The 22,661-nt window shown below is 37.6% G+C and overlaps 4 protein-coding genes across 8 annotated transcripts; 2 read left to right on the top strand and 2 right to left on the bottom strand.

Annotated features, from left to right (window-relative positions):
- The first annotated feature begins 920 nt into the window (after positions 1 to 920).
- Positions 921 to 3,765, top strand: LOC147542388 (ethylene-responsive transcription factor ERF113). Its single transcript, XM_086634276.1, has 2 exons — positions 921 to 1,698; positions 2,772 to 3,765. The coding sequence occupies exons 1-2, from the start codon at positions 1,533 to 1,535 to the stop codon at positions 3,401 to 3,403; spliced, it is 798 nt and encodes a 265-aa protein (XP_086490402.1). The 5' UTR covers positions 921 to 1,532; the 3' UTR covers positions 3,404 to 3,765.
- Positions 3,766 to 5,554: 1,789 nt separating this feature from the next.
- Positions 5,555 to 8,486, bottom strand: LOC147542387 (mitochondrial import inner membrane translocase subunit PAM16 like 2-like). 2 transcript variants are annotated; one of them, XM_086637269.1, is made up of 5 exons: positions 8,370 to 8,486; positions 6,805 to 6,903; positions 6,246 to 6,333; positions 5,977 to 6,110; positions 5,555 to 5,863 (listed from the first exon to the last, which is right to left on the bottom strand). In XM_086637269.1, exons 2-5 carry the CDS (start codon positions 6,805 to 6,807, stop codon positions 5,738 to 5,740), a joined length of 351 nt encoding a protein of 116 aa, XP_086493395.1. In that variant the 5' UTR covers positions 6,808 to 6,903; positions 8,370 to 8,486; the 3' UTR covers positions 5,555 to 5,737. The 2 variants fall into 2 exon arrangements, with proteins under 2 accessions (XP_086493395.1, XP_086493394.1); XM_086637268.1 differs by lacking the exons at positions 6,805 to 6,903; positions 8,370 to 8,486 and having other exon boundaries at positions 6,246 to 6,342.
- A 6,399-nt stretch (positions 8,487 to 14,885) lies between these two features.
- Positions 14,886 to 17,432, top strand: LOC147542386 (E3 ubiquitin-protein ligase complex slx8-rfp subunit slx8-like). Of its 4 annotated transcripts, none has more exons than XM_086634274.1 (5): positions 14,886 to 15,194; positions 15,638 to 15,781; positions 15,922 to 16,003; positions 16,291 to 16,352; positions 16,898 to 17,432. In XM_086634274.1, exons 2-5 carry the CDS (start codon positions 15,650 to 15,652, stop codon positions 17,129 to 17,131), a joined length of 510 nt encoding a protein of 169 aa, XP_086490400.1. In that variant the 5' UTR covers positions 14,886 to 15,194; positions 15,638 to 15,649; the 3' UTR covers positions 17,132 to 17,432. The 4 variants fall into 4 exon arrangements, with proteins under 4 accessions (XP_086490400.1, XP_086490397.1, XP_086490401.1 ...); XM_086634271.1 differs by having other exon boundaries at positions 14,891 to 15,194; positions 15,605 to 15,781; XM_086634275.1 differs by having other exon boundaries at positions 15,086 to 15,194; positions 15,605 to 15,841; positions 16,898 to 17,427.
- A 61-nt stretch (positions 17,433 to 17,493) lies between these two features.
- On the bottom strand, positions 17,494 to 22,616 carry NEF1 (no exine formation 1). The gene is made up of 5 exons (XM_086634270.1): positions 21,284 to 22,616; positions 19,999 to 20,570; positions 19,684 to 19,903; positions 17,947 to 19,325; positions 17,494 to 17,873 (listed from the first exon to the last, which is right to left on the bottom strand). Exons 1-4 carry the CDS (start codon positions 22,466 to 22,468, stop codon positions 17,973 to 17,975), a joined length of 3,330 nt encoding a protein of 1,109 aa, XP_086490396.1. The 5' UTR covers positions 22,469 to 22,616; the 3' UTR covers positions 17,494 to 17,873; positions 17,947 to 17,972.
- Positions 22,617 to 22,661: the final 45 nt, after the last annotated feature.

The following is a 22,661-nucleotide window of genomic DNA, read 5'->3' as shown; positions in this document are numbered from 1 at the left end:
AGAAGTGCTTTAAGTCATTTCAATTTTATATATATTTTGTTTTTAAAGTCAGAAGGAACTTCATCTTATCTTTGAGTATGAAAGCAACCATCTTATAATGGACCCAAGAGGAGAATTTTGGTTTTGATTGTCTACTTCAAAGATTACTTGCATGTGTAATGGGATAAAGATCGTCAGCATTTAGTGGTCAAATATTTGACTTTGACTTAATTTACCTACAAAAAAAAAAGAACAATTATTAAAGGGTGTCACATGTCATACCTGACAAATTGCCTATGTCTATATACATAGATGACTTTGGGGGTATAGGAGCCAAAGTACCAAATGAATTAATGAATACCTGCTTATATACTAATTACAGAGAGAGCGGTGGAAAAAGTGGGGCAAAATCAAATTAAAATTTGGAGTGGACAGTCTGATTTACCTAAAATCAATCAATATATTATATATTATTTGTGCCTTATGAATAGTTTTTGTTTTTGTTGAAACGCCATATGAATAGATTTTTTTTTTTTGTTGAAGGGCCTTATGAATAGTTAGAAATTGAAAAGTTTGACATATGTTTTTTTTTGTTAAAGAGAGCTAGTACATGAACGAAGAACTAAAGAAATGGGGGAATTCTTAGAAGAATGAAAGAAAGTGAATGAAAACCAAAAAAAAAAAAAAAAAAGACAAAAGTTAGGAAGAGAACAAACCCTTAAGTTCTTCCAACGTATAAAACTTAAAGTTGTTTGTTTCTTTATGATATAAAAAAACAAACAAAAAGAAGTTTGTAGATCTAGAGAGGAGAAAGTAAGGAACAATAAGTTACATATAAAATCGATCATCATATCTTTTCTTTTCCCCTCTCTCTCTCTCTCTCTCTCTTGATAAATAAATAAATAAATAAATAAATAAAGAAGTTTTACAATAACTTTTCCACTTCAAACTCCTGTTCTTCACACCATGAAAGTCAAGCGGCTTCAAAGCCTACAAGTTTAGTTCCTCCCACATTCATAACTCTCTCTACTCTCTATAAAAAAAAAAAACCCTTCCCTTCTATCTCTCTCTATACCTCCTAATCTCTCTCTCTCTCTCTCTTTCATTTTCACTTCTTTCACTATCATAACCACTTTTTTTTTTTCATCTTAAATTCTTAATTATATGTCAATATATTCCTTCTTCTTTTTCTAGTCTAACACGACTCTCATCCATCTATCTACTTTCTTAAGATTATAATTCTAGCTATCTAGCTAGCTTAATGAGTTACAAGTAACATCAACAAGGGCAGAGAGAAAGAGAGAGTTGATTAGTACATATATAGTTGAAGAAAGCTAGCTAGCTAGAAGAAAAAAGAGTGAGTAAAGGTGGCTGATCGAAGGTATGGAAAAAGGCCACTTCCTCTCGAAACATCGGAGGCGAAAGAGGTCCATCCTCAACAGCAGGATGACCATGACCATCAACACAATATCTTCTACCCTAACCCCTATGACTATTCTGCCTCTTCTGGTGCTAGTGGTGGTGGTTCAAATCCTACTAGATCCCAACAAGACATGACATCTATGGTATCGGCTCTTTCTCATGTAATCGGCACCACCGCCGACTATCATCACCATGTTCAACAACCGGCAAGCTACTATCAGCAGCACCATGATCCATCACTACCCACGCAGCACCCGCAACAACAACAACAACAACAACAACAACAGGATGAACAAGGTACCTATCTATATGCCTGCAATATTTAATTTTTTTTCGAAACCGTAAAATTCATACTTTGGTCTCTCCAGTGGACAGACATATATACTTGAGGTACATTTTATTTAATTACTGTAGTATATTAGAAACCCTAATATGTTTTATGTTTTTTCTAATTTTGTTGCAAAATTTTAGGTCAAACTAGTAGTATAGTAATCATTTATGTTTTGGTTTTGTCTTTATTGTACAAAAACAATGTATGAACTTAATTTTCAATCTTGTCATCAGCCTTATCCCATTTTGCAGATCCACCACCCCTATCCCTTTTCTTGTTCCATTGGTCATATACATCTTTCAAACCCTAAACTTAATAATGAAGCAACTGTGATATTATGGGGGACACATACTCCGGCCGGATTTCGGCCAAGATATTTGTCGGGTAGAGAGTCATTTTTCATAATGAAAATTTGAATAAGAAGAAGAAAGGGTAACACGATGCTTTCCTTTTTATCAATAAAGTAAGATTTTTGGATTGTAGATCGGAACTCTAGTTTTTACTTGACAGAGACACGCCTTCAACAAACGTCGGTCTCACAACAACAAGACTTGTCTATAAAAATATATATATATCATTCTAAATAAGCGTAACTGCGTAAGACTAAGGATATATGATCTTAGACTCTCTTCATTCATTGTCAATTGATTTGAGTTAGAAATTTACATATTAATCTATGAGCAGAGCCATAAATTAACCACAAGATGAACACAAAGAGTTCAAATCCTACAACTAGGTCAAAAATGAAAAAAAGCCCTCTCTAGTAGGAAGGGCACGGTGGAGATAGGTATGCCTAAATGCAAAATAAACCACTAAATTTTCTATCTCTCCATTAAGCACAATTGTCTTTATTAAAGCGAGTTCTTGGGTTTTTTCATTAAATGATAGCATAAGTTGATAATCTCTTTCTAAATAAATAAACATCTCATAATTATTAGTACTTCTGGTTATATTATACTATGTCATTTTATTAATCAAACTAATTAAGACATGCACCAAGCTTACAACATCAATATCATTTTATGTGAAATTGGAAAAGGGAACCAAAGGATGAGAAGGCACTACAGAGGAGTTAGACAAAGACCATGGGGAAAATGGGCAGCCGAAATACGTGATCCAAAGAAGGCAGCCCGTGTCTGGCTCGGAACATTCGACACAGCTGAGGGTGCTGCCATTGCTTACGACGAAGCGGCTCTTAAGTTCAAAGGCACCAAAGCTAAGCTCAACTTTCCCGAACGACTTCAATCAACCCCTTCAGGAATTGTTATCAGAAATATTACTCCTCCTACTACCACTACCACCAATACCACTTATCAGCCGTCCACCTATATAAGCAGCAACCGAGTAGGACAAGTCGGGCAAGAACTCCTCCAGCCACAACCACCCACATCAAATTTCTTTCAAAGTCAAGAAATGTATCCAGATCTTTACAAGTATGCTCAAATTCTATGTAGTAATCAAGATGAAGAATTGCAAAATGTTGCATCTCATTTATATAGTTTTCAACAACAACAACCCTTTTTCCCACAAGGCAGTACTAGTGCTACTTCAACTGAAGCATCATCAACTCTTCACCAGCAGCAAGATAATCAGTTCTCATCTCACTTGAGGAGCTCATCTCCAAGCTCTGAATATCCTAATCAACAAGATCAATATAAAAAATATGGATAGTAGATATCCAAGAGATTACAAGATTAGCCGACGACCCTCTGCTGGAGTGGTGTGGTCAAGCTTGCACTTGTGTGACTGAGCTCCAGGTCAAGAATTCGAGACACTTAGGTTTCAGGCTCCCTAGTTACAAGTTTCTGTTGACATCAACAAAAAAAAGAGAAAGAGATTATATGATATGCTTTTCATGCATGCATGCATGCAAAAAAGAAGAAGAAGAAGAAGAGGGAAGGGTTAATGGGTGGGAATACCCTTTATTACTTAAGTATTACATTTGAATTCCTTTACCTTTATTTAGTAAGTGTTTGATTTTCATGTTTCCCTCAAGTGTAATGAGTATTTTGATCAATGGCTTTATTTGTGCATGCCATGCCAGGAGATATATATATATATATATATATATATATATATATTATGAGAATGTTCCCTACACCATGAAAGATAGTTTAAGTCTCTAAGCTCTAAATAATATTATTTGTGGGGTAGTTCGGTGACGAATGTGATCACCAGAAATCACGTTTCAATTTTTTTTCTCTTTCGCATGGAACAAAATAAGTAAAATTGTTCGTTGTAGGTAAAGTGTAAGGAAAAATCGTTTACTCTTTACCCTGTTAGGCTACTACTAAAATTAGGCAAAGTTGGAGCCAAGCTAGCTTACTCATGGCTCTAATTTGGATTGCTTTATATGTTCACTAATATATTTTGGGACTTTAGTGATCAGTGGAGGAGGTCAATTCATCTGTTAAAGTAGTAGTAGATATAGTAATATATATCACTAGCATCCTCTCTATGTTTGGCATTATGGGGCTAGCTAGCGGGTACACAATGGTAAAGTGGCTCGCGGCTTGAGCCCTTCACAGAGGTTTAGGATCGGATGAGAAAGTTTTAAGAAATGACGTCCTACAATTTTTCTCTTTATAAAGATATACAAGTACATGTCTTGTTATCGATAAAGAATACCTTTGATTCTTTGATCATTATTGTGCCACATCTATTATTTTCACAATTCTTAAGATTGATAAGTTGAAAATAAAACACATGTTGAAATCATAGACACAATCATAAACCAGTACCTAACATAAATTTCAAAAGTAGATACATGGAATGAAGATTGAAAAAAGAAATGCATATTGACAAGGGGTTGGCACTTTCTGGTCGTACCAATGATTTGTCGACCTAGTTATATTGATTCCTTTCTAGAAAAGACATACATTGAGTTTAGTACTCATCCCACATTATGCATTTTCTGTCTTGTTTCTATTAGATACTAATAGTTTTAGGTTCATACGCGATAGGTCCAAAATAAAAATATAGTATGGGTTTAAGATCCAAATTTAAAATCGTGATTAAGTTTCTACGAATCCTTAGTTTGTTACTAAAAATTGTCCAAATGTTACTCTATATATGCAAAATGGGCGCTATTGAATTGCTAAATTTTCACTGTTTCTCGTGATGAAATAATGTAAAAACCAATAGTTAAATTATAAAGGACAAAATAAAATGTTGTATAAAAGCGTGCCGATTTAAGAACTTTTGGAATGTGAAAAACAGATGGGAATATGAGAGTTTGAAGGAGACTAGAGGGGTTATTTGGTCGTCGAATTCGGCTAGAACTCAGCTTTTTATGAGTTTATAGTAATCAAGAAAAAAAAAGAGAAAAAGGGAGAAGAGTACTTAAAACAATAATATATGAATGAGATGAAGTAGATTGAAGCAAGCATGCGTGCACTTGATTGAAGGCTTCCCCACACCACTCCTTTCTCTTTACTTCATCTCCTTTGAATAAAACATGACCCCACTATTCAATATTATAGTATTCCTTTTTCCTTTTCTTAGTCACATTTCATACAAATTTGTGTCAATTAAAGAAAATGTATTGCCTACTAGAGTAAAAGGATTAATTAGTTCAACAAAAAAAAAAGAGTAAAAGGATTAATATAATAATTAGTAGATGAGAATCAATATCCTTTCACATTTAGGGTTAAAGGCTTAAAGCCAATGAACTACAAGGGGATGGATGATCAAATGAATTTATAGAAGGTAATGAACCCTACCACAAGGGATAAGAAAAAAAAGCTATTTACATATATAAATGAAAACTCTCATCATATCAATGAGGTAATTAACTATAGTTCAAATTGTATAGCATACCGATTTTCTGCAAAACTTATACTTTCTGTATAATCAAGTTAATTAAGTCATCATTTATTCTTCAATCTTGCACATATTAAGGTAATTAAACATCTAACATACATATATCAATCTCGTCTGGCCATCTTAAATGAATCATTTGGAGAGGGAAGGAATTGCGACTCTGTGATATAGCATTACTAGTTCTCAACCTGCCATCCCTTGATCTGGTCCTCGGTAGACTGATTCTAAGCATTCTTTGGCTTTCTGAACCTTGGATTGAAGATAAAAACTCCCACTCGTCTCGTTCCGCTTAAACGCAGTATCATACCGCTGTATAGAAAGACAATTACAGTTTTAGGTTTGTTGTCCGGAAAAGCACAAAGGAAAGGTTCTATCCCCCACTAGACTCTTAAGTTGAGAAAGGAATAATAAGAAACACAAACCTTCAAAACTTCCTCCCATGGTGCCTCCTCGGCAACGCCTAGAATCTGTCTGGCCTCTGATTCAGTCATGGTCTTGCTTACTCTGCGCACTGTGTTCTGTATAGTCTCTTGAGCAACACCAGATTTAGAAGCATCTGTTTACCCGTGCAATAAATGAAGTTAGAGGATGCAGTAAGAAATTTTCTCCGATACTTTGTGAAGTAGAAAGAGAAAAAGAGTACTCATTCTGTAAGGAAGATATGGATCGTGCAAGTTCAACGGGGACTTACTTGTTAGTGCTTGACGGTATGCCTGCACAACGGCCCGTGCTAAGATTCCAGAGCCCATAACTAATAAGTTTGCAAGAATCTTTGCAGCCTGTTGCATCATAACAAAGGGTTTAACTATTCACACTTACAATACAACAAATTATGGAAGTCATAAAGAAAAGGAACATGTACAACAACAACACTTGTGCAATATGCCAGAAAAAGAAAATCGGTGCATCTAGCCGACTCGAACAAATAACTACAGAACTGTAAATAAGACATAAACAAGCTTGACGGCTGGGGCCAATAGGCAATTCATAGAACTAAAGAAGTTTAAGTCTGAATGAGAGTATAAACTATCAAGAATGGATGTAGCAGTTTTCATGACTAGATAAGCAATAATAGAAAAGAAAGAAGAGAGGAGAATGTATAGTTTGTTCTTCACTCGAGGAAAAAAAAACGCAAGTTACAAGTATATCCGCTATATCGGCTAACAAAAATAAAATAATACAGGTAAAAAAAAAATCTATTGAATGCATTATAGTAGTGTCTCCAGAAGACGAAAAAGGGAGATGTGTACCATGGTTCTTCACGAGCAAACCAAACTTAAGAATTAAAGTCTCCGGTGAGCAAAATTCACTTCAGGTACAATTGATGCAGCAACCTAGAGTGTCAAAACCTGTAATGCCAATAATTGAACAGAAGAAGAAAATGACTATTCCACTCATTATATAGAATACGTAAAACATGTGGAATCTATACTAAATATAATTCCCTTCCCTGATTTATAGAGTATCTGTAAATGAAATCGTGTATAAGTAACAAAACGATCTTTTGAAGAACACAACTAGACTTACAAACTATGAGAAGTTCCCTCCTATTGTAATCTCATAATCCTTGATGTGACCTCTTCAATACTATAACCTTGTTAAATTGTGTATTTCTCACCCCATTGGGATTCTGATGACTAACGGGCATTAAAACCTTCTCCAAACAAGGCTTATATTCCACATTGAACCACTTACCCTTCACAGTTTGATTTCCATAGACACACATGACTCCCACCCCAACCCTTACTTTTTCATATTATTTATAAGCATAAAAGGTAAAACAAGTTTATTTCATAATATCAAAAACTCTACCATGGCCAACTTCTTGAATGAATGCTTGTGTTAAAAGGTTGTGGAAGAATCTCGAAGGGTAACATTTAAAACTACTAAAAGCCCAACTACTCTTCTCTTCACGAATACTAGAGCCTGAAGGTACAAGCGGCATCAACAGAACACTACATTTTCTTACTAGCGTAACGTTGCAAATGTCTAATATACAAATTTTGGAGTCTTGGACTCCTACCCTTTGTTTAACAAACCACCACGAGACTCATATATAACCAATATTCTCGTTCTTATTGGATGATCGCATACATCATAACGCAAACAAATGTCTATTTCAAACTCCAACATTTCTATCTAGAGTTCTACCTACCCAAGTAGCTATCTCGACCCTTTAGTGTTTTTTTATACGGACTCCAAGAGTCATTACATTCATTACATGACACAGATAAATCATGAATTGAATGAATAACCCATATTATTGCCACTGTCCTTGGCCCCTAGAAGCCATGACCCGTTTAGTTTTTTTCAATTTTTTTATTTATTAATCATATAACGCGATTTAAGTGGCAATGTCAAATTCGGCAAACAAACACAAACCCCTAACTTAAGGGTAAAAAAACTACAATAATAGATGTCCTTAGCTAGTTCTTCTGTCTGACATCGATAATTTCTAACATTTCACATCGAAACCCATGGACGAAACAAAGAATAGCGCCACCCATGATTCAATATACACTCCAAGGGGGAAAAGGCACCACATTTATCTATACAAGGATTCAATCTCGGTTCCCATTAGAGAGTTCAAAATCCCCAAATACATAGAGAGATACCTATCTATTCAATGAACAAAGCATCACTCTTCAACCTCCACATATGAATTGAAACAATAAAAAGAGACAAAATTTCAGAAAAAACAATCGAAACAAAAGGTAAAAACTTTCACTCTAATAACAAAGAGTAGTTAATGAATCAAAACAATTCTATGGGTATAATTAAAAAGGGCAATATAATCACAAAGAGATTGACTTACCTGTTCTGATGAAAGAATTATTAGGGTTTCCGAGAGAGAGATGTTAATGCTGAAAACCAAGATGCCCCAAATTAGGGCAACGATTCTATTTAAATAGAAGAAAAACAGAGGAATTACACATGAGTCCAAAACAAGTACAAGACATACGAGAAAGTCCCTGACAGAACACAATGTGTAAAAGACACCCTCACCTAACTATTTTATTTACATTAACACCCCCCCTCAAGCCGAACGACCATTAACGAGTGAGAGCTTGAATCTCAATTCATTAAACCTTCGTGATGGCAATCCTTTGGTGAAAATGTCTGCAACTTGGGATTCTCCTGGAAGATAGTGCACCCTGATATTTCCAGCTTTAACTTGTTCTCGAACAAAGAAGAAATCAATGGCAGCATGCTTGGTTTTGGAGTGTAGAATAGGATTAACAGAGAGATAAGTAGTACTGATGTTATCACAGTAGATTACTGGAGTAGAAGAAGAAGGAATACCCAATTCAAATAACATGTTTGTCAAACAACGAACCTCAGCACAAGTGTGAGAAACTGCTCGAAATTCAGCCTCTGTTGAAGATCTCGCAACTGTTGGTTGAGTCTTAGATGTCCACATAATGAGATTTGGACCAAGAAATGCGCAAGAACCAGTGGTAGAACGTCGATCATCCGGCGAGCCAGCCCAATCCGCATCAGAATAGCCGAGAATCTGATGACTGATTGCTCGCCGGAAACAGAGACCATTAGAAATAGTACCCTTAAGGTATCTAAGGATTCTTTTAGCTGCAATTAGATGAATAGATGAAGGTCGACTCATAAACTTAGATACCTGATTGACAGAGTAGGCTATGTCTGGTCTTGTGATTGTCAAGTATTGGAGAGCACCTACTAGACTTCGAAAAGAATGAGGATCCTCCAATGGTGTTCCTTCTGACTTTGAAAGTTTAGTACCAGTGATTGCTGGAGTTGACACTGGTTTTGAAGATTGAAGCCCAAATCGATGAAGAAGGTCATTGATGTATTTCGTCTGAGTTAAGAGAAGAGAGTTATCATCTCGAATGGCTTCCAAACCCAAGAAATAGTGCAAATTTCCCATATCAGTCATATCGAATTGATTCTTTAGTTTTTGAATGAGGGTCTGAATAACTGAAGAAGACGAGCCTGTGATGATTATATCATCAACATAACGAAGCAAAATAGTGAGTGAATTCGAATTTCGAAGAAAGAACATCGAGGAATCAGAAATTGATTGAATAAACTTTAATTAAAGAAGACAGTCACTAAATCTTTTATGCCAAGCCCTAGGTGCTTGCTTTAGCCCATACAAGGCTTTATGTAGTCTGCAGACATGATTTGGTGATGATGGATCGACGAACCCCTTCGGTTGATTCATGTAAACACTTTCTTCCAAATCTCCTTGCAGAAATGCATTCTTAACATCCATCTGATGAATGCCCCAATTTCCCGAAACAGCAAGAGAGAGAACAGTACGAATTGTTTCTGGTCGAACCACTGGGCTGAAGGTTTCAGCATAATCAATCCCAGGCTGTTGAGTGAATCCTCGAGCGACAAGACGAGCTTTGTATCGAAGAACAGATCCATCGGGATTCTGTTTGACCTTATAGATCCATTTTGAATCAACAATATTCATTGATGGATGTCTAGGAACAAGCGACCAGGTTTTATTCTTGTGTAATGCTCGAATTTCCTCTTCCATTGCTTGATTCCAGGGAGTAATTTTGGAAGCTTGATTAAAGGTCGTAGGTTCCTGACTTAAAATCTAAAGAAGAAATGTTAGTAGTAAGAAGTATTTTGGGCTTTCGTGTTCCATCTCGACTTCGAGTTATCATAGGATGAGTTGAAGAAGGAGGTAAAGATGGAATTTGGGAATTAGGGTTAACTGCAACAGTAGTCGTAGATGGAATAGAATAGGAAGAAGGAGAAGTGGTAGTGCCAGGTGGAGGGACCACCACAGTAGGCGTGACAGCTGGGACAGACTGTGAGGGAGTAGTGGAGACAATTGGAGCAGTCTGAGAGGGGTCGTTTTGTCGAGGGACCACAGACACTTGGGGGACAGATGGACGTTAAGGTGGAGAGAGAGGTGGTCTCGTACGATGTGGTCCAGAAGGGACCACATTCTCAAAGTCAGGTGAAATACGAGAAGAGGTCATAGGGACAGAACCGTTGGTGGATAACGATTGAGGTAGACGGTTCAGATTAGAAGATGGTGGAGTGGAATCAACGGTCCAATTTAAAATTAGGGGATTAGAAGATTTGGGCGGAAAAATTGAATTGGGTGAAGAAGAAGATGAACTGTGAGAAGAGGAAGAACAGGGAAAGAGGGTTTCATCGAAAATTACATTTCTAGAAATGTAAATTCGAGATGATTTTTCATCAAGACAGAGATAACCTTTGTTATTAGGGATGTATCCTAAGAAGATACATGGAAGAGTTTTGTTGTCAAGTTTAGAGGAACGATAAGGGCTCAAGAGAGGGTAGCATCTGCAACCAAAGATCCGAAAAATTGAGTAATCCGGTTTTGAATTGAATAGGACTTCATAAGGGGATTTGTAGTGTAGGACCGATTAAGGTAGTCTATTAATTGTAAACACAGAAGTCTGAAAAGCTGCTGGCCAGAAAGTTTTGGGAAGAAAAGATTGATGGAGAAGACAGAGAGAAGTTTCAACAATGTGCCTGATTTTGCGCTCAGCAACCCCATTTTGTTGTGGGGTGTGAGGGCAAGATCTCCTGTGATGAATGCCATTTTGAATAAGCAAATTTGAAAATTCTTTGCTTATGTATTCACCCCCACCATCTGATTGAAGAACTTTTATAGGTTTTGAGAATTGAGTTTCGACAAAGATTTTGAAGTTTTTAAAATGTGTTGGAACTTCAGATTTGTGTTTCATGAAGTAAACCCAAGTGAATCTAGTATAATCATCTATTAAGAGTAGCATAAAACGAAATCCAGAAGATGAAGAAACTGGTGATGGCCCCCAAACATCACTGTGAATAATTTCATTAGGGTGAGCAGCAGAGTGAGAAACAAAATTAAAAGGAAGAGCATGATGCTTTCCTGAAATACATCCAATACAAATTGATTTGTTAATCTTAGATGAAATTACAGGTATTACATCATTGCTATTAGGTAATTTAAACATTTCTAATGAAGATGAGCTAATCGATGATGCCAGACATCAGGAGAAGCTTTAGAGCTAGCAGACATGGTCTGAACAAAGAGAGAGAGAGAGGTGAAACAGGGGCTGAGGAAAGACGAAATAATCCGTCTTCAATCGTGTCTGCGAGCAGAGTCTTCCTTGTGAGAAGATCCTGGACATAGAAACCATGACGAATTAAACACAACTTCACAGTTGAAATCACGTAGGAGACGAGAAATAGATATTAGATTCTTTTTTAAAGAAGGAACAATTAGGACATTTTTAAGAGTAAAAGAAGGAGTGAGATGATAATTACCAACACCAGAGACAGAAGCAGCAGTACCATTACCAACAAAAACATTTTCAGGAGGATGAATATCAGATCTGGACGAGAGAGAAGTTGTATCAGATGCTATGTGAGATGTAGCACCTGAATCCACATACCAATGAGGATCAGGAGAGAGAGAGAGTCGATCCCAAGAGCAGCAAAAGATGAGGAAAGATCATTTTGACGAGTCAGATGATAACATTGGCGTGCTGAATGACCAACACGACCACAATATTGACAAACCAGAGGAGGACGATCTGGTGGTCGACCAAGAACAGAAGAGGAGTAGCCTCCTCGACCACGACTAGAGTAGCCTCCTCGACCACGGTTACTTTTAGTGTAGCCTCCTCGACCACGACCTCGATAAGTGTTTGTGAATGAAGGCGAAGAAGAAGAAGGAGGAGGAGGAGAGTGAGAGTAGAGAGCAGTTGGTTGGGAGACATTGGATTGAAGAAGTTGAAGACGAAATTCATGAGTAAGGAGTTGAGAGTGAAGTTCAGAGAATGTTGGAGGTATTAATCTTGTGGTAATGGAGGTGACAAAGCCTTCATATTCAGGGCCAAGGCCAGAAAGCACTATTAGCACTAGCTCCTACTCATTAACTGGATGGCCTATAGCAGCAAGAGAGTCTGTGATTCCTTTCAGACGAAGAAGAAATTCAGAAACAGAGAGAGCCTTTCTTAGATGTTTGAAGTTGGAGTTTTAGATTCATGAGACGAGCAGAGTTGAATGAAGAAAAGGAACGTTCTAATGAATCCCATACAGCACGAGAGGAGGTTAACCCAAGAACTTGAGTGAGTATAGGTTCAGTGAGAGTGGCATTAAGCCAAAAGAGGAGCATTTGATCAACTCTGTACCAGTAAGCATAATCTGGATTAGGAAGAGAAACAGAGGTACCTGATTCAGATGATGAAGAAAGGAACTCAGGTGGAGGAGGATAGGTGCCATTAACAAATTTGTAAAGGTCTTGAGAATGCAAGATTGGAAGGAGCTGACTCTTCCAGAGAAGGTAATTTGTGTTGTCTAAACGAATGGAAACAAGATTGGAGATATTGGTGAGGGTGGGAAGAGTAGAAACATTTGAAAAAGGTGATGAAGAAGAAGCAATAGGAGAAGAAGCTTGAATGGGAGTGTCAGCCATTGAGACATAGAAGATGAAGAAGAAGACGAGATGAAAAACACAAGACCCAAAAAGGATTTAGGAAGATGGCTCTGATACCATGTTAATGCTGAAAACCAAGATGCCCCAAATTAGGGCAACGATTCTATTTAAATAGAAGAAGAACAGAGGAATTACACATGAGTCCAAAACAAGTACAAGACATACGAGAAAGTCCCTAACAGAACACAATGTGTAAAAGACACCCTCACCTAACTATTTTATTTACGAGATGAAATATTGAATGAAGAAGAAAGAGGAATAATTCTGAATAGAAGAAGGCCATTGTTAAGTTAGCACGTGCGAATAAATGGTTCGTAAGAGGACGTCTAGTGTGTTCTCCAAGTATACCGAATAACCTATAAATGGTTAATGTTAAGATGACGTGGGCAGATTGGTGATGACATGGAGGTGAGAGAAGCGTGTTTGGTATTTTTAAAAGAAATTCTGTTTTGACCCATAATTTTTTTCTAAACAATTTATGTTTTTTGGGAATCAACCCATTTTTTAAGGGGGTCAAATTTGAATTTCCAAAATCCTTTTATAAACAAGGGTAATAATGGAAACAAAAAGATTAACCATAAAAGTTGACTGATGGTATTAAGAAAATGAGGCCATATTTGAATTTACGAAAAAAAAGGGGGCCATAAAGGAAGTTGGTCACAAAGTAGGGGCCAAATAAGAATTAACTCTTTTTTTTAATATACCCCCTCAACCCTAGTTTGCCCTTCAATAATTGATAACTGAACTTTTTTTTTTGTTAAGTCATTGATAACTGAACTTACCTATGTAATTGAATTTCCCTCTTCAATAATTGATAATTGGACTTATCTCTTTGAATTTAGAATTTTTGTCAAAATCACTGAGAATATATCTGGCTAGTGATAATAAAATCATAAATAAATAATATACAAACAAAATCAATCTTTACTAATCATATTTGAAGCCAAATCAAACAATAAAATAAGGTGGAATAAATACTAAGAATCATATTGAAGAATAATTGTGACTGCCAGTCACAATTATTTTACGTACGTCAAACACAACCTTTGTGTTTTTGTCAAAAATAATAAACGTAAGGAGGTAAGCTCAATACCCATCATTAAGGGAGGTAAACTCAATTACCAATCAATTATGAGGGGATACGCTCAAAAATCCCTATCTTGAATAACAGTGGGATTTTGGGTCGTGGCCCGGTGCCCGCCCACGTCCACCTGCGTTCGAAGGGTCCGTGGACGATCAATGAACGAATCGGTCAAAATTCGCCCGCCTGATAGATGTTGAGCAAACGGACACGGGCAAGGGGGCTTAACTAGTTTACCGCCCGAGTCAGTTCGTTTACCCGTCTGTAATATCCAGGCATAATAAATATGAACCATCAAAATGATTAGAGGAAGATGGTAGTGTTATATTAGATTAACTATGACATATAACCCTCGAAATTAGAAGAAGACTAACCATGTATCAGGCGGGCGATTTTCACTGTAAAATAACTGAGAGAACTTCTCATGTAAAATAACTTTTTGATCGAGAACCATAGCCCTCCTATGGACGTTTATTTTTTTCACTTTTAAGGACGTATTCCAATATTTAGACCATTAAAACTTCAACGATGTTTTAAACCGACATCATGGACTCGTATAAAGCACAAAGCATTTGTTCCCCTACAAGTTTAGTAAAAAGTTTCATTAATTTAATAATCGCACAAAATTTAAATCGTGTATGTAAAACAGTTTTTTATTAAGATCTATAGTTGGCCACAAACAATTTGAATTATACCTAACTATATATATTGAGATGTCCTCTCAAATCACCACTTTTTGTGGATATATATATATATATATATATATTTTTTTAGAAATCGACTATGATCTATGTCAGTCGTTACAGGCATTGTTACATCTTGAAGATATGATAAACACGATAACACCCATAGATTCCACTTCCTCTGAATCGAACTTGGAACCTCAAAGATTTTGTCAACCGCTAGGGCAATAGAGTGCTGACCTTAATTATTACTGTAGTATTTTACTACTCCTTTAGATTAGTTTGGTTAATTAATGCCTTTAATCTAATTTTCCCCCATTACTGTTTCTCTCTCTCTCTCACTCTTTCTCGTTCTGTCGTGGCAGAAATTTTCCTTCTTTTATCTCCTATCACATTCGTGGGAGTTCATCTATTTGGAATCTGGTAAGAATGCTTTCACCAAAATGTCTTTTAGGAATTCGTAGCATATAGTATGCCTTTCCCATCTACGTAATGCGCCAAGAATTAGGGTTAGGGTTTCAGATATTTGGGTGTTTCTAATTTTTACGCTTAAATCATTATTTGGCATGATCTATTTAGATGAAATTTGTGTGCTTTTTTGTTAACTTTTCAAGTTCAGCTAGGTCAATTAGTTTCATGATAAGGGTTTCATAGTAGTAACACTGTATGTTGTTATCATTTTGAACCTCTTTCCTCTTTTTTGTTTTTGCTATTTCAGTTTCTTTTAAAAGTATTAATTTTTTTTTGTTGTTCTGATAAAAAAAAAAGGGTTTATTTATCACCATTACTATTAAAACAAACATCAAAATGGGACTGAATCATTGTACTTTCAGGTGTTTTTACCATTTTTTTTCTTTTTCTCGAAGATCGATTTTGGGATGCAAAGTTCAAGATCAAACAAGAGGAAAGACATTGAAGATCTTGACCTAAGATTAGGACCATTGGCTAGAAATTATGATGGGAGATATCCGGATTTAATCACACTCTTAAATGATGTAGACGATGATCTGGTAATGTATTCTTGTAGTTCGACACCGTCTGGGTGTCTGGGGGGTATGCTTCAAATTTATGTACAATTATCCTATTATTAATGTTCTCGATATATATTCACTATTTGTGTGCTTGTGTTTCGGTAATGTGTTATGTGCAGGCAATGCCTTTGTTTCCAATTTCAAGTTCGTGGGTACCTATCATTACCGAAGAAGACTTAGAACTTCGGCTAGGATTTAGAGGTGATTATATGAATTCGTTGCGTTGTTTGATGTTTAGTCTCAATTTTGCTTGTTTAATGCTTAGCCACAACCATGGTATTGAATTTTGGTGGAAATAATGCAAAAAAAAAAAAAGAGATTTAAGTAAGATTTCGTTTCGGTTGGACCAGAGATAGAAATATTTTATATTTTTCGATAATGTCGGTGGAAATCTTGGGGAATTTAGTACCCTGGTCACAACTTACAAGGTCACAGGAGTACTTCCTTCTTAATTAGTTAATTTGGTTACATACTTTTGGTTTGGCCAGCACAAAATGGAGCTGCTGGAAACTCCGGCGAGTCTAGAGGAGAACCTTCAGAGTGTGTCGAGGTATTTCCAATTCTATTTAACTCGATATACAATGTGCATGTTAGTCAAAAGTGCATTTACAACCTATTAGATTGTCGTCAAATACTATGTTAGTGGCGAAATAGTGGTTGATTAGAAAGGTCTATGCTTGACCCATGTTGTGGTGGTTAACTGGAAGAGAATCATCCTTAGATTTCTCTAGTCATTTATTTGGAGATCCATGTGTCTTGAGTTATATCACATCAGAGCTATTACAGTTGTTTCATGTAAACAAGCCTGGTTCGTAAAATGGAGAAGAGATTGTCAGGCTGGCTGTTAATTTGGTTATGACAATTTCCTTACCATTTAGACAATCCCCGCAGTAAGAAAAACGACCTTGAGCCCATTCGGACAAAAAAAACCACCTTCTGAGTTCTGACACAGGTAATCGGTTGGTAATTGAAGGTTAACTTCCAAGGGTGGTTTACAAGGCAACAGGATAACGGTTATTGATTAGGTTAAGGCTAACACGGACTTGAAATCTTTAACTAAGTACTTATACATTTCTGAAATTGGGATGTCGACAGGCCAAGTATGGACTGGCTTCTTCAAGCAGGAGGGAGGTTATGGAGTGTGTAAAGCTAAGATGCACGATCTGCATGGATACTATGAAGGAGGAGACGTCCACACTCTGTGGGCATGTATTTTGCAAAAGTTGCATCATCAATGCTATTCGATTTCAGAACAAGTGCCCTACCTGCCGGAAAGAGGTGTATATGAACAACATTCACCGAATCTATCTCCCCGGAGCTACTTCCTAACAACTACAATCCCCCGCTAGTACTAGGAGTCTAGGACTACTCAAGTCATACCACCAATACGTCTCTTAGCCTATTCATGATGTGTGATACATCTCTTAGCCTCTTCATGATGTGAAATTGCAGCAGAAGGTTCAACGAGGAGAAAGGGTTAAAATTCTTCAGAAAGAATAGCTAGTTTTGGTCAGGATTTGGTTTGCTTCTATCTTCCCTTCAGGGAGGAAGAATTTTGTATGTGTATCGAGATTCGATTATCAAAACTTAAACAATTGGAAATTCACTTAATACTACTCTTTCTTGTGGACATCTTGTCTTGCTTCTACAACACCAACTTCTTCCTCACCACTAATTTAAAAACTATAAGCTTTTTGAAAATAAAAATATGGGACTACATTAAAATTTAGCTTAAAAAGAGAATGTTCCTAACGTAGTTATGCCACAATTTTCATGCCAAGATCATTTCAGAGTAATCTCTTCAAATTGACAAACCCAAATAATGTAGCAAGAAGAGCAGATAAATTTGTTTGACAAAATCTCCCGGTGAGAATTTAAACTATGTTTTGACTAGGGTATTCATGATCATAGCCGTTGAGCCGCCAGTGTTTTTTCAATGACCTACCCTTGTTATAACTCTGATTAACCTGTCGAATTTGCTGCTTATACTTGGATCTAAAGTTGCAGAATCAAGGTGATCCCAGCGTTGTCAAGCCCACTGGATTACCCCTGAGAGAGACGATTCCTTATCCTGAGAAGAGAGAAAAAATTAGTTGCATGCAAAAGAAAACTTAGAAACCAAGAGAAGATCAAAAGAAACTGACCTGAAATATTGTACATAATGTGTTGTTTAAATATACTTCAATCCTGTTATATGGAGCTGTCTAGAGATTAGATACTGAGACAGGGAATAAATTATTCCTAATAACCCCAATATCTTAACCTTGATCAAATCCGTTATTATAACAGGCGGCAGATTCAAGGGTATCGAAAGCAATGGTCTCGAGTCTGCCTGCTTCGTGTGGCTCCACACAAACCGATTGAAGAGAATATGGCTAGGGAACGTCAGGATAAGAAGAGCAGCATTCTTGACTGCAAAGAACCAGTCCGGCCCTCCAATTTCCACTCCCCACCATGCATTCCCATTACGGAGCTCTTCCCATATCCTGTATAATGATGTAAGAACTAAGTAGACAGATATGACCACCGTGACTGGGAAATACCTCTGGCGATCCTTGAACCCGGCAACTAAGTCAGAATCTTGATTGAGAAGCAATAATATAGGAGCCAACAAGAATATTGCACGGTCTGAACCACCAGTTAGATTGAAGTTCAGGATTAGGCATATAGCGAAACACATCACCGTGGCAACGTTACCAACTGAAGGCATCCAAGCACCCTCAGCAGCTAACCTCTTGATGGTGAATGTTGGGACTGTTGAGACCCTTCTCTGTTGCATAAACCTCATCTTCGGTGCAAAAGCGGCAGAGGAACTTCTCTGTCCTGGCCGACTTGGCCCACCAACCCTACTATCCATTGCCTTTTCATGCATCAACGAGGCCAGCTCAAATTTTATCTCAAGAGCTATAACCATGAAAATTGCAGCATAAAGCCCGAGGAGAGATGTCCTAGCACCTTCCACTGCCAATAGCATAGTGAGCTTCTTGTCCTCCTCTCCGAAATCTCCGAGCCCTGCACCTTCTGCCAAGCTTTTAATTCTAATTTGGCCCTCAAGTAGGTAAGTGACTGGGAAGAGAGCCACAAGTAGCGCAAAGACCCATGGGAGAAGTCTCGTGCTGGAGGCAGATGGGAAATGGGTGAAAACCACGAAGACAGAAGTGCATACGACTGTTGTTACTATGAGTGCATGCAGCATTGTTGCTTGGAAAAAGTATTCCGCAGAGATGTAAATGCCGAGAGCAATACCAACCCCAATTGCATAAAATGTCCTCAACTCCACGATGTATTTGATGGGAATAATAGAAGTTACCGCTGATAAAGTAAGTAGAATAGCTGCAATAAGTAGCCAAGACGGCCATGTGGGCTTCGACGTCACAAGGCCATATATGGTTATGTCATCAACAGTGTGATGAGCTGCCCTGATGATATCTGAACGGAAGGCCCATGACAAAGGAACGGGCGGTTGCAAAAGGATAAAAAGCAGGCCTGTAGCCACAACCAACACCACACATCTCTTGGCAGACTGCACAAAGCCGATAAAAAGAACCAATTACTAATTTAACCCCTATTCAGCTGAGATGATGAATGAAGCAAGACAATAGTACGAAACTCTAGCCATTAGCCCATTAGTGCCGCATATATCATCTGCTTTAACAAAATAAACTCAACCAAAATCCACAACCAATATTCTCTCTAAGATAGCAGTATGACCTGATTGAGCCGTTCGGTTTTTTACTATTTTCTACATAATGACTCGTGCTCAAATCGAGATTACTCGTGCACTCTAGTCCAAAGGTGGAGACTAGGATATGAATTAAGCAAGCGCAACATTGACTCATAAATTAAAACAGAAACATAAAGCACGAAGAAGAATATAGTACCTGGACATGCGAAAAGTGGAGGGCGACAATTGGAATGCAAGCTAAACCCGTTAAACTAATACATAAACCCAAGAGTAATCCATTGGATGGAGATCTTCCAATCCACCATTGTAAAGCCTCAAAAATTGTTTCCCGGCAGAACCATGTAGATAAAGCAACAACAACCGCATGCGCATAACCTTGCCAAGGTTTCATTTTCGAGGCTGATTTTGACTTGTCCCTGCAAAATTCCAAGAAAAAGTAGACAGTGAAAAACAAACACTTCAACTAGTCATACATGAAAAATCAAGACAACTGTCAAGGTTGGGCATATACTTATAAAGTAGCAAGGGGGGAGAAATAGCCAACAGAAGAACAGCTGACACCCATATAACGAACTTAGATGTAACAAACAGCATGGCCAGCTTCGATGCATACAGACAAGTTAAGACCCAATATGACTTTTGTCCAATGCGATGGTCTACAACAAGCCTCCTTGCCAAAGCCAGACCTACAAAAGTAGTAGTAATAACCAAGTAACTTGGGTACACTACCTCTTCATCGACTCCAAAATAGTAAATGCTGTGGTATGTAAATAACTCATTTTCTATGTAGCACAGCAGCAAGGCATGGCCGACAAGACCAACCTCGGTCAACAAACGGAATTTGAGTGGAAGAAGAGCAAACCCCGGAACAGCCATTGCGAGGATTACATTTGCTACTACAAGCTTACAAAAAGATTTCAAAGACATTCCACCCAACCAAATGCTAAGATCCCAGAAGTTATGTACCACAAACCAAGCAACTATCAGGCTGGCGAGAAGGATAGCCACAAAGTATGAAGACAAGCTTTTTCTTGTAAAAAATTGAGCAAAATAAAAGCCTGTGATTAATGGAACTGGAAGGAACTGCAAAATAAAGATAACAATAAAATATCTTGTCAGTATCTGTCTAAGCTCCCAGAGTTACAAATTTAAAGCTCATATAGATACTGTATCGCTGTCATTTACCTAGACAAAAATTATCTATCATAACCAATTAATTATAAATGCCAACGTAATATAACATTCAGAGTAAGTGTTAGAAACAACAAAAACACTAGGCTAACAATACTTTCTTTAATTAAACCATATCACCGTCTTTTCTGAAATCCATTTGAAATGATTTTCACGAACTATATGGTATGTTGCCTCTAAGTTAGAGAAAGCTGCATAATCAATCACCATCTAGTCATTTCTGTAGTGATGACCCTAGCATTCAATTGAATGGCCAATTCAGTACAGCATATCGGAGTTTGACCAAACCAAAAGGTCTTGAATCATTCAGTTTAACCACATTTACAGTTACTTGTGGACTGCCCCGGAAACACTTCTAGTTGTAGCTTAATTTAGAACTTAACAAGCAAACAATTCATCATAACGAAATAAAACTCTACCTAACAACAAAACCATATTCGTCCATGATGCCATCAGTAGCATACCAGTCCCATTAGTATTAAACCAGAAAAGTTAGTAATAAAAAGGTTAGAGTTTTACGATATTGAAACCAGAAAAGTTAGCAATAACATATTCAACTAGTTACAAGAGAAAGGAAGTCTTGAACAAACAAGTTATATGCATACCAAAATGGGGAAGCCAATGACAAGAGCACCAGCTGCACTAACTAGAACCGACAAAGCAGTAAATGCCATTGAGCTGAAAGCATCACCAATCATATCAATAGCATAAGCCCCTAATGCCGACGCTCCTCCCAACATTGTAACAGTCACAAGAAGATAGCTTAAAGGCGGTGGCACCTGTATATACCGATCGAACGAATGGAATACAACCCTAATCTCCAAACAAATTACAACTACAACCAACGCTACAGCACCATTAACAATCCGAATGCTCTTAAGACTGTTCGGATTTTTCGTAACCCACCACAGAGCTCCCTTCGTAGAGGCGTAAAGTTGGAACAAAAACGGAATAAAAAACAGCAAGAATAGGTCACTGATTGAAGAAAACATAACCCCATGATGAGATGCAATGTGAAACATTAGAGGCATGAAAAGAAGATGCAATGTGTGAATACAACTCTCAAGGGGACCCAAAATTAGGTTTTCATCAGGTACCTCTCCACCATAATAACCAGTTTCCTGCTTGGATTTGAATGACGAAACACGAGGAATCGAAAATAACCAGTAAAAAGCACAAGAGAAAACCATAAGATAATAAGCAGAGTTTGCCATACCAACTGCTGAAACAGTCGCCCAAGTAAACAATGTCGAAGCAGCGATCGGCACAGAAGCAAACAGAAGTCGTTCGAGTACAAGTACTATCGACGGATTCTCGATCTGAATCCATTTGAACTGCAACGAAATCCAAACTCCGATCAAAAAGTTGGTTTGGGCACAGAGAAATGCCGCCAATAGAGAAATCGGAAGAGAATTGAAAGATGAGGTCAAACTCGAATTGAAGAAGAAAGCGATCTGAGAAGCAATGAGAGAGAACCAAACACCAAAGAAGGAAGCAGATTTGAGATTGAGAGAATCAAGGATGTAAGCGATCATAAGACCTAGGGTTAGGGTTACGATAACAGGAGTTCCACCAAGATCAAGGAGAAAAGCAGCAGAAGGAACAAGAGCGATGGCAATTCTGTAATTGTGAATGAAAGAGGAAGGAGAGAATCTGGAATTTTTAGAAGATCGATTAGGGTTTTGTTGTTCAGGAGAGTACCCGCCATTGAAGGATGACAAAGTTGGAGCACTGAGAGAAGAAGAGATGAAGGAACGTTGAGGACGAGGTTGGAACTCCGGCGGCATCATAATTGACGGCAGCGGTGGGGATGAGAATCGGAAAAAATGGGGGGTTTTGGTCTGAAAGTAGGTCAGAGGGTGGTGAGAGAATTGGAGAAGGAGGTCATTGGGTTGATCCACTTTCGAGTTTGGCCCCCCTCCCCTTTCCTCCGACTTCGAGTAATTAATTTTTAATTTTGTTTTGGACTAGTAAATTCTTATT

This window comes from Eschscholzia californica, unplaced genomic scaffold (genome assembly GCF_041429995.1).
Source record: "Eschscholzia californica isolate CP2 unplaced genomic scaffold, dmEscCali1.0.p SCAF_4, whole genome shotgun sequence".
Lineage (NCBI taxonomy): Eukaryota > Viridiplantae > Streptophyta > Magnoliopsida > Ranunculales > Papaveraceae > Eschscholzia > Eschscholzia californica.
Note: the sequence above shows the minus strand (reverse complement) of the source record. Positions and strands in the feature narration are given on the sequence as shown.

Bases quoted from the DNA above. Each gene is read 5' to 3' on its own strand.
- LOC147542388 (XM_086634276.1), top strand. From the start codon at position 1,533: ATGACATCTATGGTATCGGCTCTTTCTCATGTAATCGGCACCACCGCC. The intron at 1,699-2,771 runs GTACCTATCTAT...AAATTGGAAAAG, and splicing joins ACAACAACAGGATGAACAAG to GGAACCAAAGGATGAGAAGG.
- LOC147542387 (XM_086637268.1), bottom strand. From the start codon at position 6,342: ATGCAACAGGCTGCAAAGATTCTTGCAAACTTATTAGTTATGGGCTCT. The intron at 6,111-6,245 runs GTAAGTCCCCGT...ACGGGTAAACAG, and splicing joins ATACCGTCAAGCACTAACAA to ATGCTTCTAAATCTGGTGTT. The intron at 5,864-5,976 runs GTTTGTGTTTCT...CTTTCTATACAG, and splicing joins CATGGGAGGAAGTTTTGAAG to CGGTATGATACTGCGTTTAA.
- LOC147542386 (XM_086634275.1), top strand. From the start codon at position 15,650: ATGCAAAGTTCAAGATCAAACAAGAGGAAAGACATTGAAGATCTTGAC. The intron at 15,842-15,921 runs GTACAATTATCC...TGTTATGTGCAG, and splicing joins GGGGTATGCTTCAAATTTAT to GCAATGCCTTTGTTTCCAAT. The intron at 16,353-16,897 runs GTATTTCCAATT...GGATGTCGACAG, and splicing joins AACCTTCAGAGTGTGTCGAG to GCCAAGTATGGACTGGCTTC.
- NEF1 (XM_086634270.1), bottom strand. From the start codon at position 22,468: ATGATGCCGCCGGAGTTCCAACCTCGTCCTCAACGTTCCTTCATCTCT. The intron at 20,571-21,283 runs GTATGCATATAA...TTTATTTTGCAG, and splicing joins TCATTGGCTTCCCCATTTTG to TTCCTTCCAGTTCCATTAAT. The intron at 19,326-19,683 runs GTACTATATTCT...GGCTTTGTGCAG, and splicing joins TCCACTTTTCGCATGTCCAG to TCTGCCAAGAGATGTGTGGT.